This window comes from Excalfactoria chinensis, chromosome 18 (genome assembly GCF_039878825.1).
Source record: "Excalfactoria chinensis isolate bCotChi1 chromosome 18, bCotChi1.hap2, whole genome shotgun sequence".
NCBI classification, from domain to species: domain Eukaryota; kingdom Metazoa; phylum Chordata; class Aves; order Galliformes; family Phasianidae; genus Excalfactoria; species Excalfactoria chinensis.
Genome location: NC_092842.1, coordinates 373,425 through 388,443, shown reverse-complemented (window position 1 = coordinate 388,443; position 15,019 = coordinate 373,425). Strand labels below are relative to the sequence as shown.

General features: G+C 55.2%; 1 protein-coding gene across 10 annotated transcripts in view; it reads left to right on the top strand.

Annotated features, from left to right (window-relative positions):
- The window catches only part of EXD3 (exonuclease 3'-5' domain containing 3), a 176,371-nt gene that overhangs the window by 122,338 nt on the left and 39,014 nt on the right, over nucleotides 1-15,019 (top strand). Inside the window, exon 21 of one of the 10 annotated variants that reach the window (XM_072352862.1) lies at nucleotides 13,191-13,381. The exons of 8 other annotated variants lie outside the window; for them this stretch is intronic. In XM_072352862.1, coding sequence (XP_072208963.1) covers nucleotides 13,191-13,196 — 6 coding nt within the window. In that variant the 3' untranslated portion in view covers nucleotides 13,197-13,381. Of the gene's footprint in view, nucleotides 1-13,190; nucleotides 13,382-15,019 lie in introns of those variants that run through there. One more of the 10 variants, XM_072352861.1, reaches the window with a different exon arrangement.

Sequence of the window (15,019 nt, the reverse complement as noted above, 5' to 3'; positions counted from 1 at the left end):
TGTTCCTGCAGCCAGTCATCAGGTCACATAGAAGAGAAGGCGTCTGTCTGGAGATCTCATTTTCACACTCCCACTGCCTGTGTTTTCAATTCAAATGCTGCCCCAAACTTGCATCTGCTTTCCCTTCCTTTTTTCTTGGCTTTTACTTCTTGCTTTCTTCCCCGTTTGAAGTATTTTTTGGGACTAAGGTGGACAGGAAAGAACAGCCGGGGTCCCGCAGTTGCTGTGTGCATGTTCTGCTCTGACAGACCCCCCTCCCCTGCCCGTGGTCCCACAGCTGGCCCACAGTTCCCGGACCATCTCCACCTCTCAGTGCAGGGTTTCAGCTGGTTGCTCCTCACCGCAGCCCTTTTCTCAGCAATCTGGGTCGTGAGAAATGTGTGCGAATCCTTTCCAGTTTTCCTGGCTTTATTTCCCCCATTGACCTCAGGCCCCCAGCAGCGTCCATCTGCACCCCCCGCATGCCGTGGGCTCCCTGGCAGCGGGGTTTCCCATGGAAGAGCTCCTCACGGTCTCCCCTCTTTTCTTGCTGAGTGGGTGGGAGACACCAGTGCTAGTTCTCCAGCTGCCATCTTGGTTCTGGGGGGGTCTGTGCTCTTCACGCTGCATTGAACGCTCTCCAGTATTCAATGGGATTTCATTTCTATCAGTAGCAGTTCACACAGTGTAGCTCAGCTTCTGGGTTCGGCCTCATTCCCTGCCAGAGAGGTTGTGTCCTGGAGAAACCAGCCAACTGCAAACTGCATGTGGGGCTGATATCACTGCAACCAATCTTGGCCCCATGCATGGGAGAAACGAGGCTTGGCAGAGCACTGTGCTCTGCTCTGCTGTTCCGTTCCGCCTGCAGTGTGCTCCTGTGGGGCTGCACCAGGGACCCACTCCCACTCCGTGTTGATTCTGGAGCACCCCACACCCGTCCCTGGTCCCCGCTGCAGCCCTTTAACTGATAAAGCGCATGTGGGTCTCATGTGAGCTCCCAGAGATCAGCTCAGCTCAGAGGTGGCAGCTTCCTCCCTGTCTTCAGGAGCCGTTGGTTTGCACTGAGAGCTTCAGGGCAGGTCTGGGCTGTCGTGTCCTCCTGCCCAGTGCCCTGGCTCTGGAAGGGCACCAGGTGGGTGAGGTACACACAGCTCAGGGAGGTTTCCTCATCACAACTCCTCCACGCCAAGGGAGCAGAGATGCCTCCAGGTGCTGGGCACGGTGAGGGGAGCATGTGGCTGGCCCCAGTCCTGCAGCTTGCTCTTCCCCTTTAGTGTCTTTAGTGAGAACCTGAGCCTTTCCATAGCTCCAGCCCATCTGCCAAGCTTGGAAACTGCTCTAACAGCCCATCTGCTGCACCTGCATGGCACTGACAGCAATCAAACGGCTGATAGGAGACCGGCTTTGAGAAGTGCAATGCAGGGGGCAGCCCGGAGCCCTGTGCTGCCTGCACTGGGCCTGCAGGAGGCTGGGATGCTCGGCAGCCGGATCAGGAGCGGAGGACATGCAGGGTCAGGGCCTGAGTTTGGATGTGGTGCATCTACAGCTGCTCCCGACTGCGATGGTGTAACTCACGGCTGGGAAAATCCCTGTTACACTTGGATCAAGAGGATTAAGAAAGGGAATGGGAATGGGCCAAGGCACGTCATTTCTCTCCTGGCCTTAAAGTATGCACTGAGCTGAGAAGCACTCAGTATGGGAAGCAGTTGAAAGCAGTTGACAGGTGAGGAAGCACGGAGCCTTCCAACTTGATGTGTGAGACAGCGTGCCTGTTTCCACCTCCCGCTGCCCGTGGTGCCCCGGGATGGGCTTGCCCTGGGCTCAGGAGGGCAGAAAGCAGCAGTGGGCAGCAGCCAGAGCCTGGATACTGAGTGCTGGCTGCGGGACCCTTCTCAGGGCAGCACTGCTTCCCCCCTGAAGCGTCTGTTCACCTGCCAGTGTGGGATCTCACAGATGTGTAGGCAGCTTGCTGCTACGAGACGCTGCCTCTGACCACAAATTGCAAGTGTTTAGGCGGTCAAATTCATTTCCGTTCCCATGCTGCTCTTGTAGACAGCTTGGTGCAGGTCAGGAGGCACAGTGATGTGCACAGCAGTGACTTGGCGCTGGGAGGGCTGAGAGCCGTGCAGAGGTGTGGGGAAAATAAACAGAGCAAAGCTGGGAGCAGAAAGTGCAGGCTGGCCTCTGACACACCGAGGCCTCACCCTGCAGCTTCATCTCACAACTGTTACCTATGATTAAGAGTCCATATCAATCTCAGTGTCATGAAAGTCACACAGGCCGTGAAATCCCCACGTTCAATGTTGAATTACAGCATTTGATGCATTTTTGTTTGAAATGCGTAAAATCTGAGTTAGGGATGCCACGGGGAGTGCTCTGGGCCCCATCAGCCAGGAGTGAGCCTGTCACTTCTCCCCCTGTGTTCACCACCATGTGTGATGTTTTCTCCCCAGCTCAGCCATGACAAGCGGTTAAAATCGGAGGGATGTTTGCCACGGCCAGCCTGTGAAATCAGCCTCCTCTCTAGGAATGAGAGGCCTCTGTAGCTGTGAGCCAGGGCTGCTCTGCCTGCTGCAGGCTGCCTGCTGGAGAGCAGCACCCCGGAGCCGGGGGATGCGGCAGCACAGCGGTGGGTGATGGAGCAGGGTGGTGGGACAAGGCAGTGGGGCAGGGTGATGAAGGTAGGATTGGACACGGAGTGGGGCGGGTGGAGGGAGCTGGGGGATGGAGCTGCGTGTCCCTTCTCTGTTAAGCCGGCACTTGCATGTTTGGTGGGAAGGAGCTTTAGCAGTTCAGTCATGAGCAGCACAGGCCATAAAGCCACTCTCTTGATGAGAGTCTCTGCTGGCAAGTATGAAGTGGTTTAGCAGCCAGGCAGCCGCAGGGATGTCCCCGTCGTTCCATCCATCCCATGGGATTCCTGCCTGCACCTGCAGCTAAGGGGGAAGCAGTGAAGCCTGCTCTGTCGTGCCAGAGGAGCTGCTCGTCACTGCCACAGGGCTCAGGGTCTGCTCAGGGTTCCATACAGCTCCTCTCCGTGCAGTTCATTTGCTAACTCGCTGATCAATAACTCTCTGCAGTGCGTTTTCCTTTTCCTGTGCACGTCTGTCCCGAGCCTGGCTCTCCCTTTGACATTTCCCACTTTGGGAGCACAGATTGGGGTTTGTCCGAAAAAGGGGCCTGCTGGAGAGCCCGGAGCAGCTCCGTGCTGAGCGTGGTGGCCTGGCAGCGTTTGTTTGTGCGAGGTAGAGTTCTCACGCTCTAAATATACAGTCTGTGATAAGGGAAGGGAAAGAGCCCAGCATGGAAATATTCCTTCTGTAAGAGAAATAATTTGCTGCTGCTAAAAATATATGTTCATATTATTCCTGCCTTGGTCTCCAGCTTGATGGGAGAGAGTGCACGCAGGCTGCCCTCAGGGGACCCGGCTCCGCCGCAAATACCCATCGCTGAGCGGGGCTGTGTGTCCACTGGAGCTGTAGGATCACGGGGGGGGGGTGAGGGCTCAGCATCTTCGCCCTGGTTTATCATCCCCATCTCTTTCTCAGGGCAGTAAAACCTTGGTACGGGGTTACCCTGGAGGTCAAAGGCAGTAACCTCTAAGCAGGTGCTGACAGTGGGAAAGGAAAGTGATCTGCGGAGTTCCCAGAGCCCATGTGCACAGAGGCAGGAATGGCTTTGTTGGAGGGGCCGCGGGCTCGGGGCGGTGGGATGTGTGTAATCCCTTCCTGTCTCATCTGCGAGCATCCCGGGCTGCTGCTTCCTTCCCCACTTGCCACTCCCGGGACTCCCGTTCCCACCCGCAGCGCTTCCGCACCCCGAGAGCGATGGCAGCGCCGCCCTGGGGGGCAGCACCGGATTTCCCAGGGACTGCCCCGGCCAGGGACAAAGCCAGCAAAGCCAGCCCGGCACAGTCCTCCTCGCTCTTCAGTTCAATGCTTTGGCATTGCTTTTTCATTCTCAGATAACTCCTCTGGGACTCAGCATCTCCTGACCTTTGTGAAACTGCACTCACTTCTAGCCAGGTGCTGAGAGACAGCAGCGTAGGTTCAGGTCAGGATTCAACAGCTGGACTGCTTGGTAGGGAAAGTATCACTGCAAAAGCTGAAATGCACCTTTTTTGTATACATTCAAGTTCAGACACCCTTATCGTGCTTATTTCAATAGTGTACTGAGTAAGGTGAGGGATCACATCCATCCTGGTACTGGGTGTGGAGTGTGTGTATGGGGCAGGCCTGGCAGGGTGGGGAGCTGCCGCAGGAAGAAAGGGAAAAGCTGCCTCCTTGCTCTTCCTGCCTCAGCCCCTGTCCCTTTTCAATGGCTGGGAAAGGCAGGGCTCCGCTGGCCCAAGGTTGCGTCTTTCTGCCGCCTGGCCTCAGGCCAGCATGCGTGAGAGCTGCCAGATGCAGCCCAGCTCTGTGTCACGCAGCAGCGCAGCCCAGCACCGTGCCAGCATCGTGCATTGCCACACCAGGTGCTGAGTTCTGCCCTGCCAGGGCTCTGGCTGTGATGGGGTGTGGGGAGATGGCCTGGTTTGTCAAGGAGACAAAAAGGGAGTCTGGGGCCTCTGCTTGGCCCATTGTGTGGGCAGCCAAATGGTGAGGGCCCAGATGGTTCAGGTCCTTGAGCCCAGGCGTTTGCTCTGGATGCTCTGGCTTGAAGCAATGTTTGATCCTTGGTAAGAAGTTGGAGCAAAATCAGATCAGCTGCTGCACTGCAGGGTAGCAACAGTGCTGTGTCTTATTTAGGGTTGGTTGGTAACTGCTTTAATGCAGCTTTGGACACAGGTGAGATGGAGCAGTTCTTAATGTGTGCAGAATTATTTATCAGTGGCTGCTTGTCAGGTTCGTGCTGAGCTGTGAATGTTGCTGCCAGGGCTGAGGCACTGCAGGACTTCTCTCTTCTCCTGCAGTGGTAAGAGGTGAGCGCCTGTCCTTTGAGTGGAGGTGGGTTTGGAATGGAGCTGGCCACAAGCAGTTCAAGGGTTTGGATGGATTTTTGTTTTCATTGTTGCTTGATTTCCTGCCTCTCCTCCCCTGCTAAGTGAGCTGGGTGCCCACAGAGTGGCTGTGGCCATGTCCTGGGCACACAGTGGTGACAGGAGAATCTGGCCTTGTGGTAACTTCACAGCCTGGGAATGGGGAGGAGAAACGTTGTGTGACATGTCCAGGGTGGCAGGAGAAGCTGGGGCAGTGCCGTGTCCTTCCTCCTGTCAGCTCCTCAGCATCATCTTGGTGTGACACTTCATGGCATCGCAGAGCAGCCTGTGGTGCAAAACTCAGGCAGCAGAAGCCAGTGGAACAGGACTCTGCAGGGCTGGGATGCTGGGGCTCACCTGCCCACCAGGAACCTTTCCCACCTTGCTGCAGCCCAGGTAGAGCAGGGTTAACGTGGGGAGCTGCAGTAGGCTTTTTTGTCTGCTGCAATCCAGCTCGTTTCCTGGTGGAGCGCTTTGCGTCCGGTCATTAGGGCTGCTTGGCAGCCGAGCAGAGAGGAAGGCTGGAAGTAAACACAGGCACTCTTGGATCGGTAGCTGGGAAAACCAGCGAGAAGCTGCATGGGATTGCCGTCTCCAGAACCTCCTTGCTTCCTTGCCTTGCAGACAAATGGCTTCCTGCAGGCACGGTGCTCAGCTCCATGGCCACCAACCCATCCCTGACTCTGCCTCTCGTGGGGCTTCCCGTCAGGTGAAAGCATTGGGCTGGAGGGGTCAGTGGGCTTTGTGTGCCAGCTCCACGTGGCCCCGTGGAAGATCCCAGATGTATCAACTTAAAAATAAGATGGATCTGCGCTGGGTCAGTCGTTCTCACCATCCTGCCCTATAATGCAGAGCTGGGGCGGAGGGACCGGCTGCCATGGCCTCTCCTTGCTCTCAGGCTGTTCACCCTGGCCGTACGGTGGCAGGGTGGCAGTGCCATTTGGGGCTGCTAAATTCCTAATTTCTGAGCTTTCACTTTTCTCCTTTGAAGCAGGGCTGGGCTTTCCTAGACTGAATGAAAGAAATGTGTTTCTAGATCCCTGGGGTCGGGTAGGAAGGCATCATCTTTCTGAACAGCGCAAGGCTGAGTCATAATAGGACGTGACTCTCCCATGGCTACTGCAGCAGTGGGAGCAGGACCCCGTCCCTCAAGTGCTCAGTCTGGGACAGCAGCAGCTCGGCTGCCCATGCAGGGGTGTTCTCATTTGACTTGGACAGATGATGGTCACAGCACTGTGCACTTCCCCGCAGTCCCTTCACCTCTTCCAGGTTTTCCTCTTTCTGATTGCTAATGAGAAGCAGTTTCTCCCATGAATTTTCCCTGGTTTGGGGCACATATAAGCACACAAACTCCAGAGTTGACAGGAGGTCAAAGATTTTCTTCTGCAATTGAGACAGTTATAGGAATGGCCAACATAGACCGAAGAACGAGAGGTTGTTTGAGTCCACTGCACTGAGCACGTCTGCCAGAAGGATTTCCCAAAGAATGGAAACCTTTCCCTGTTTCTGGAGGGGGCCAAGGGGGAAAATGAAGGCTTTAGGCTTTTCTTTATGGCTCTGTTTTGAATGGTGTACCCAGTGTTTGGCTCCTTCCCATGGAGATACAGCTGAGATTCAGCATCTCAAGTCAGCTCTGATCTGTGTGGAGGAGGGCGCCCACCTGTGCAGTGCAGTGGAGATACCTTTTGTTTCTCACGGAGGCACAGAAGAAAAAGGCTCTTTCCTCATCCTGAGCCGTCCACCTGCAGGTCAGCGGTCACAACACGCACCCGACTGGAGGGCGCTGGGATCCCACTCACAGCATTTTCCACGTCTCACGTTGGTTCTGAAGCCTCTCAGTAGCTGTGAATGGGAATCCATCATGACTTCACTGCTCTACAATGCGGCCGCTGGCGGCCCTGCAAATGATGGCCTTCATCCTGGCGGTGAGTCTGCCTGAGATTCCCACTGGGGCCTCATTTGAATGCGATGTCTCGGTGCAGAAGGGCAGTTGGCTGATTCCACATTCCCACCATCTCAGCTCTTCTCTGCTCTTTGTATCCATGGACTTTCCCGGATGTTCCTGCCCCAAGGCCGAGTCTATCTGCTGGTAGAGCTGGGGAACCCACAGCACGTGGAAGGGGATTCCTGAGGTGCCAGGGATACAGCCTGTGTCTCTTGGCTGCCCCCAACCATTAGAGCCAAGCTGTTTAGTCAGTGCGTGACCTTTCCTGCTTTGTATAAACATCACCGTGATTATAATGTATCACCAGGCGCCGCAATTCCCTCAACACGCGTCCGACATCTCCTCGGTGCTGCAGAGCAGCTGAGGAATCTGGTTCTGCTTTTCTTCCCAGTGCCAGGATAGCCCAGAGCCCACGGGACTTTCTGAACAGGATTCAGTTTCCTGCAGCAATAGGGTGAGCTTCAGGTTAAGGCGTGAGGTTGGCCCAGGAGCAGCCTCCATCCAAACGCCATGGGTCCCTCCGCTGTTTGGGGGTTTTGCTACGGTTTCTCCATCCAACCCTTCTGGCCTCCCTGTGCGTGTTGCAGAGGATGTTGCTGTGAATGCAGGTTAGCACAGATGGTGCAAGGCCGTGCACAATGCTCTGGTGCTCAGCTCTTCTATGTCTGGGTGCAGAGGTCGGTGTTGGACTGGCTCCGTTCACATTCCTGTTAGAGCAGAGGTGGGCAGAGCTGTACTTGCTCATGCTGCGAGGGCTGGCAGTGCCCCAGGATCTCGGGCTGCTGGGACATGTGGCTGCCTCTGGGGACGAGCGGGCAGGAGGTGCAGTCCCTCCAGCATTCATCTCATTGCCCTGCTCCTGGGGCTTGGTGCCCATCCCGCAGCCCGACACCACCTTTCTGTGGATGATGATCATTGAGGCTGCCAGGACCTTGTGGTCACCTGGCATGGAGGTGTCCCCGTGCTGCTGTGAGCAGAGGTTGTTGTGTGCGAGGTGGGGAATGGAGAACCAGCTTTCTGTCTTCACTGACTTTGTAAATAGGAGGAAGTAGGAGAGACTTGAAATCTCTGATTATCTTCCAAGGGGACTCCCATCCCCTCCAAGGCATGTCTCAACGTCCCAGCCAAGGCTGGAGCCCTTCCAAGAGCTGCAGTGTTTCTCATTTTCTTTTGAAGAGCTTTGCTCCTCTCAGTACAAACCCTGCAGGGTGGCAGTGCCCCAGGGCTGGTGCAGGAGCGCCTGCAGGCAGGGCATGCAGCTGACAAGCAGGCTCCCACATCTCCTCCTGCCACAGGGCAGACCTGGCTGGTGCAGAGCTCCCGGCAGCAGGCTCCATGCAGGGCTGCAGAGTTGGAATCCTGCTCCTGGGGTTTGTGCATCTGTGAGCTGGTGTGTAGCGGGAACGCAGTGCGTGGTCCCCCTGCCTGCAGCAAGGTGTGCTCATGTAGAGCTGTTTCCCAAGGCACGTTCCTAGTGCTTCCCTCCTCCCACCTGCCTCTCTCCTCCAATTCTGTGGATATTTGTGGGTTTACACTAAAGGCACTCTGTGCTGCATGGCTCAGTGGAGCCTTTAATGGCCTTGGGGAGCTTCTGAAAGGAGAGATCTAAAAATAAAAGCCATCATGCGCAAGCTCTGCGTGATGCCAAGAATTTCCTGTGGCCCCTCAGGCTGCAGTGAGTGCAAACACCTGTCCACATCGCTCCTCTCGTGCCTGGTGTGGGCCTGGCCGGGCAGCAGGGCATGAGGCTTGGGGTAAGCAATGCAATTCAGGTGTTGCTCCTGGACATCCTCACCCAGCAGGTCCATGTCAGGGTTAACCACCCCATCCCCTGGCCCAATGCAAACAGGATGGCCCTTGGCCTTGCAGCCAGGAAGGCTGTGAGTCAACAGCAGCTCCCTCCTGCTGATAGAAAGCCCTACCGGCTTCCCGCAGGGCTGGGGGCTGCAGGGCTGAGCGTAAGGCTGAGCACAACCTTGTCAAGGTTATTAAAGGAAATGGCCAACGGTGCGTTGTGCAGCTCTTGGAAAGCATCCAGCCATATAAATGGGAAGGGAAGCCAGAAAGAAGAAGTGGGGCTGGTATGTGCCGAGGATGGGACGGAGATGAAAGGTAATCTAAGTATAGTCCTGAAACAAAACGAGCACTTTGCCCTGGGTTTTGGTAGCGATGGAGATGTTGGCTGGGAGGAGCTGACTCATGTGCTTGGGGATGGGAAACACCAGAACCAAAATGGAAGCAGCATTTGAGAGTCCTCCATGCAGGCAGGTGGGACCAGCCAGCGTCTCCAGGAGTGGGAAAGCACCGGCACAAAGCTGGAGTCACGGAACAAGGGTTTGCAATAAATCTGTCAAAGCACAGGGGCTGATGGTTTGGCCGGAGAACAGCAAATAGAGGTCTGTTAATTGGGGTAAGGAGAATGTGCACTCTGCACGTAGGAGTCTATTAGTCTGAATCTTTTAGTATGCAAAGCTTTAGAATGAACATTAAGATAGAAAATAATTAAGAGCGTGGAAAATGGATGAGAGATGGCTTTTCTGAAAGTAAGTGATGCCAGGGTAGATTAAAAGAAACCTGATCTTCTTGACGGAGCAGACGGGATCTGCTGTTGTCTGGGCTTCAGCACAGGAGCAAGAAGCTGCTGGGCTGCGAGGGCTCTGCTGGGGGGTTCTCAAAAATCAGCTGTGAAACGTTTCATATTTTTCCTAAATAGCTTTGGCACAAGCAGTAGAAATGGCTAATGAAATTCGGTAATTACCGTAATTGGGAATCGTCATAAAACAAAGGAGTTGGGGGAAATTGCGCATGAAGAGCCGGATGCCCTTCAGGATGAGAGAAATACTCCAGTCCAAAACATCCCTCCTGGATTTTCTCTCTCCACCACTTCCATAGTCCTGTTGTTTCTGTGCCGTTGGCTGTGGAGTCCCTTCCAGGTACTGGTGCTGGCGGAGCGTGACAAGGACACGGCCTGAGTGCATCCCTCTGTGTTTGGTAATAACCCCATGGGATGGTATGTTGCATTGTGGCACAGAAGGTGGTAGAAAGGGAAGAAAATAACCCTGTTACAAAGTCTGAGCTTGCTTAATACTCAGGCAGCTGGGGGTGACTGGTGGGTGTTCCACCATGCACAGCACCCAAGACTGTGAGCAAACGACTGCGATGGGAGCCCATCAGGAAGCAGAGCTCGTCTTGCTGGTGGTGCTCCCACATGCATGGAGCTTTTACAAAGATTGATGATGATTTTATGTAAGCACAAGGCGGTTTCGGCACCGCTTGGATCATCTCCTATCTCAGGTGCTGGCAGGAAGCCTCCAGCCCTCCCCTGTGCGGCGCTGGGAACGCGGCCCATTCGCCACCAGCTCCGGCAAAGTGTTTTTTCAATCCATTCCTGTTTAAGCAGCGTGGTATCAGGGGGGTAATTGCTCTTTGGAATTGATCCCAGAAGAAAATCTTTCAGTTCTTTCTTATCAGGTCCTTTCTTGCAGGGTGAGATACCCACAAGACTTATCTCCCTCTTCAGCGCCGGCCTCTAATTACTATTTAAACAGCTCATTAGGAGACTTTCAATTAAGCGCTGTCGTGGAAGCTGGAGATCAGCTCGGGATCAGGCTGTGGTGCAGCGCTGCCCTCAGGGCTCACCTGGGGGACTGAGCCCCCTCCTCTGCCGGCCCGTGCACACCCAGAGCGCGCTGGGACAGGGCTGTGTGCTCAGCCCACTGCTGTGCCACGCACCACAGCTGGTGTGAGTGAGAAATAGGGGATGTGAATCGACTCGCTGCTGAGGGCTGGAGTTGGGTTGGGTTTGGGGTTAGATTTAGGGTTGGGGTCAGGATCTCCATCAAACCCCTGTTAGGGTTCGGGGTTTGTGTTAGGGTTGGGGCTATGGTTAGAATCTCCATCAATACCCCTATGAGGGTTAACGCTGGGGTTAGAGTTAGGGCTGGCATTAGGGTTAGAGTCTGCTCTGGCTCTGCATGACACAGCCAGCACTCAGCGCAGCACGGAATCCCCCACCAGTGCTCCTGTGCTGCGGACAGAGCAGCCGCTCCGTGTCCTGGCTCCCAGACAGCTCCAGCCCCAGAGGAGCCACTTCTTGGCATTCATCTCTTACTGGGTTTTTCAGCAGGAAAACCGCAAATGTTTAATAAATATCACTGTGAAAAGCATGCCAGGCAGCACCCAGCAAAGTGTGCGTGTGTGCCCTTTGGGCTGGCGTGCACGCTTTGCAGAAGTGGGCCCTGTAAATATTTTCTTGACATTTAGGAAGTTTGGAGGAGTGCTTATTATGTTGCTGCCAACTTGAGGATGGTGGCGTGGGGAGCGCGGGAGGCGTGCAGGCGGCCTCAGAACAGGGCAGCTCAGGGCTCACTGGTCTGCTTTAGAGCTGTTGAGGTGGAGTCAGGGCACTCCCCTACTCCCTTTGGATATTTATAAGCATTGGTCGTAGAATCACAGAATGGCCTGGGTTGCAAAGGGCCACAATGATCACTCAGTTCCAAGCCCCTGCCGTGTGCACGACCAGACCAGCCTGGCCTTGAATGCCTCCAGGGATGGTCAGATTCTCTCTCCCCTGACAGCCCCGGGGCTCTCAGCCTCTCCCCATCAGGACAGCGCTGTGCTCTGAGCAGCAGTTCTGTCTGCCTGGAGCCCAACCCTGCACACCGTGCTCCAGCTGTGCCCTCCCCAGGGTGGAGCAGAGGGGCAGCATCACCTCCCTTGCCCTATGGGCCGCACTCCTTGCAATGCATCCCAGGGTCCCATTTGCATTCTTGGCCACCTGGTCTTGCTGCTGCCTCATGGCCAACCATTGGCCAACCACCGGTCAGCTACAACTCCCAGGTCCTCCTCCTGCAGGTCCTTCCCTTTCAGTGAGTGATGGAGACACTCGTGGAACCAGCAGCTTTGTGAAACTCTAGTCTTTATCTTTTGCTTATCAATACGGTATCCTAACAACAAGCCAGGTGTCAGTAATGCTTTCCAATGTCACATTTGCTCAAAGAAAAGTATATATATATTTTAATCAAAATATTTTGAACAGAAAGAATAACCTCTTTAATAAAGAATCAGACCATGGTTTGCCCAGCAGTGCAGTGCTGAGCAGCACAGTGCTGTGGGACCGCCCAGGAGCTGCAGCAGCGCCGGGTGTTCCTCAGCTCCATTCACCTGGAAACCTCCCCCCGGGTGCAGCTCTTCCCCCAGGTGTGTCACTGTGTGGATTCTGGTCCCTGAGCCGCCTGGCCGTGTCCCCACAGCAGCAGTGGGAGCTCAGAGCCGCGGCTCCTTCCGTCCCATTGAACTTTTCTCTGTTATTCTTGGGGAAGCTGCCTTGGGGTCAGCCCGGACGGGGAAATGAGGGCCGGGGCCATGGAAAACTCGGACCCCAGCGCCACCTCCTATTATATAGATATAAATGGAATGGAAAACTATTTGGGATAAAAGTGCACTGCCCTCTGAGAAATGTTCTCACAGAACCGCCTGGACTCCTTATCCCAGCGTGGGGCTGTGCTGGGGGGGCTCCTGTGTGCAGAGGGGTGTGCAGGGCGCATCCGGCTCCACTCGAGTTGCTTTGACGCGTGGCAGCGGGCTGTGAGGAGCACAGGGCAGGGAGGTGTGCAGCCGTTCCTTGTCCGTTCCCAGCTCGTCGCTTCTGGGCTGTGCTGTGCTGTGCTCACTGCTGGATGCAGAGGGAGAGCAGCACTGGGCTGTGCTGCTGCAGCCCTGCAGGGCTGGGACTCTCCCCATTGCACGGCCAGGCCCTGTCCCTCCTGCTGCCTCCCAGCACCTCCCAAAGCCAGAGGATGCTTTCTTGCCATTCCCATCTAGGTGCCGACATCCAGCCATAACCACGCACCTGCGTGGCCCTGTAATTATGGGCTGGATTGCAGGATGTGAGCGGGAACAAAAGTCAGCCAGCTCACACGACCACGTGCACAGGGAGGCAACTGGGCAGATATTTCATTTGCTTTTTAGGGAATCTTGAAACAGCTGCTTAAGGGCTTCATCGAGGGCAGAAGTCAAATCTCAGCAGTCAGTTCATGCAAAGCTCTGGCAAAACGCTGAGTCCTCATTCCATACCCAGAGTGAGGTGGTTTGGTCATTAAAAAATCCATTTGTAAGTACCCAAAAATCAATGTGGTGATAGAAACCAGGCACTCAGGGCTGGCCAAGAGCAAATGTCTGGTCTGTTTCTCGGCGCCCTAAGAGCCCTGCTGGGTGAGGGGAGGAAAAGGCAGAAACGCCAGCGCTCCAGTTCTGCGGTGACCAGTTGGTTTGTGTGTCTCATTGCAGTTCTGAAGAGGAGCTGATCTGCTGGCCAGGACTGCTCCCCACCTGAATTCATAGAGAGGCTCCTGAGCTCCCTACAGGGCAGAGGCAGAGAGCGCTGCGTCCTGAAGCTGTTTGGTTTTGTGTTTACTTCCATTGATGTAACTGCTGTTAAATTCCGTGTTAATAATAAAGTCGTTCTGGTTACGCTCAGCACAGGGGCAGTGAGAGCCTCCTGTAGTGCAGGTAGTGCATTTTCCAGCTGGGTTTTGCACTGTACCTGCAGGCTGCAGGTTCCTGCAGGGGATGCTCAGCAGCATTCAGCTGCTGCCTACGGGCTTCAGGATGTTGGGATCAGCATCAGGAGGTGGGAACCTCCATCCTACATGGGAATACCGGACATGGCCCTGCTTGGCACGCTTCCTGCGGGCTCATGGCCCGCGTTGCTCAAGGAAAGTCGGAGCACAGTGAGAATAAATGGGACGGTCACTGGGGGGTCTGGCTCTGCGGGAGAGATGTGAGGCACGTTGCTGGGGCAGGTGGCTGTCCCCACATGCAGGCTGGGTGCCACCAGCAGCACGCAGTGGCAATGCCCTGCCCTCTTCCCATGCCTCCCTGTGCAGCGGCGGGCTGGTGGCCGGGCTCCCCAGTGATGCTGGGAGAGCTTTTTTTCCCAGGCAGATTACATCGCCGTTTTAGCTTCATTCCCCCCCAACACACCCCCCTTCCTCTGTTATTTTGGTGCCTTTCCCCAAGGGAAACAAAGTTAGCTCAAATGCTGTTCCCACCAGAAAGGCAAAAGCTCCCCCCCCCCCCTTTTTCCTTCCTCTTTTGGGTTCATGGTAATGTGTCCCATGACAAAACAAGCACAAATCCATGCACAAAGTGCTTTGCCTTTCTCCTTAAAGGGAGAGTCCTTCTCCAGGGCTGGTGCCTGGGGCCAAGCTGCCATCATTCAGAGGTACCCCTCTGATGGAAGGAAGGGCAGAGCTGACTCTACTTGTGGAGGAAGCAGCCCAGGCCAAGACATGATGTCTGGTGGGAGGAAATAGGTCTTGTAGATGGGCAGTGTCCTCAAATCACAGCATGGTTGGGTTGGAAGGGACCTTACAGCCCCCCAGCCCCACTCCTGCCATGGGCTGCTTCATCCCCCCTAGCTCAGCACTCCCAGTGCCCATCTGTGGTCTTGAGCCCCTCCAGCACTGGGGCACCCACAGCACTGAGCAGTCTGGAGCTGAGTATGGATGTGAGAATTGGTTATGAGTATGGAGATGGTTTTGAAGGAGGATCAGTGCACTTCAGTGCATCCTCCTAAACGGAGGGGCTGGACATGTTTGTGTTTCCTCGCCGGTGGTGAATGAATGGTGGGAGCCCGAGGAAGGAGCGCCGCTTCCTATTTTTGCAGCTCAGTGATTCTTCATAATGAAACGCTGGCGGTTCGTGCTTGGCGCCTGCTCCTGTGGTAAGGTGTCTGCAAAGGAAAAAGTACAGAATAATGGTCAAAATAAAACCCAAATGCAAATAGCTGCTCCTGGTGGGAAAGGCAAAGTGAATCTTTGATTTAGATCGGAGGTTTCAAAGAGGAGAGGAGAGGATTTGCAAAAAATGCTGAACTTAGAACATTGGGAAAGTTTGTTGGGAGCGTTCCTGCCCGGTGAGCAGGGGCTGCACGGCCTGGGTGCTGCCCCTGCCCAAGTGCTGCTGTCGGGCAGGGCTGCTCTTCCCACCCTGTGTGCTTTGGGATCAGTGACAAAAGGTGAAGCCCTGACCTCCAGGCTGGTGTGCGATGCTGAGCGGCCTCTAGGTCCCATAGGTGGGGATGTGGGAGAACGGCAGAGCTCCCGACATGGGAC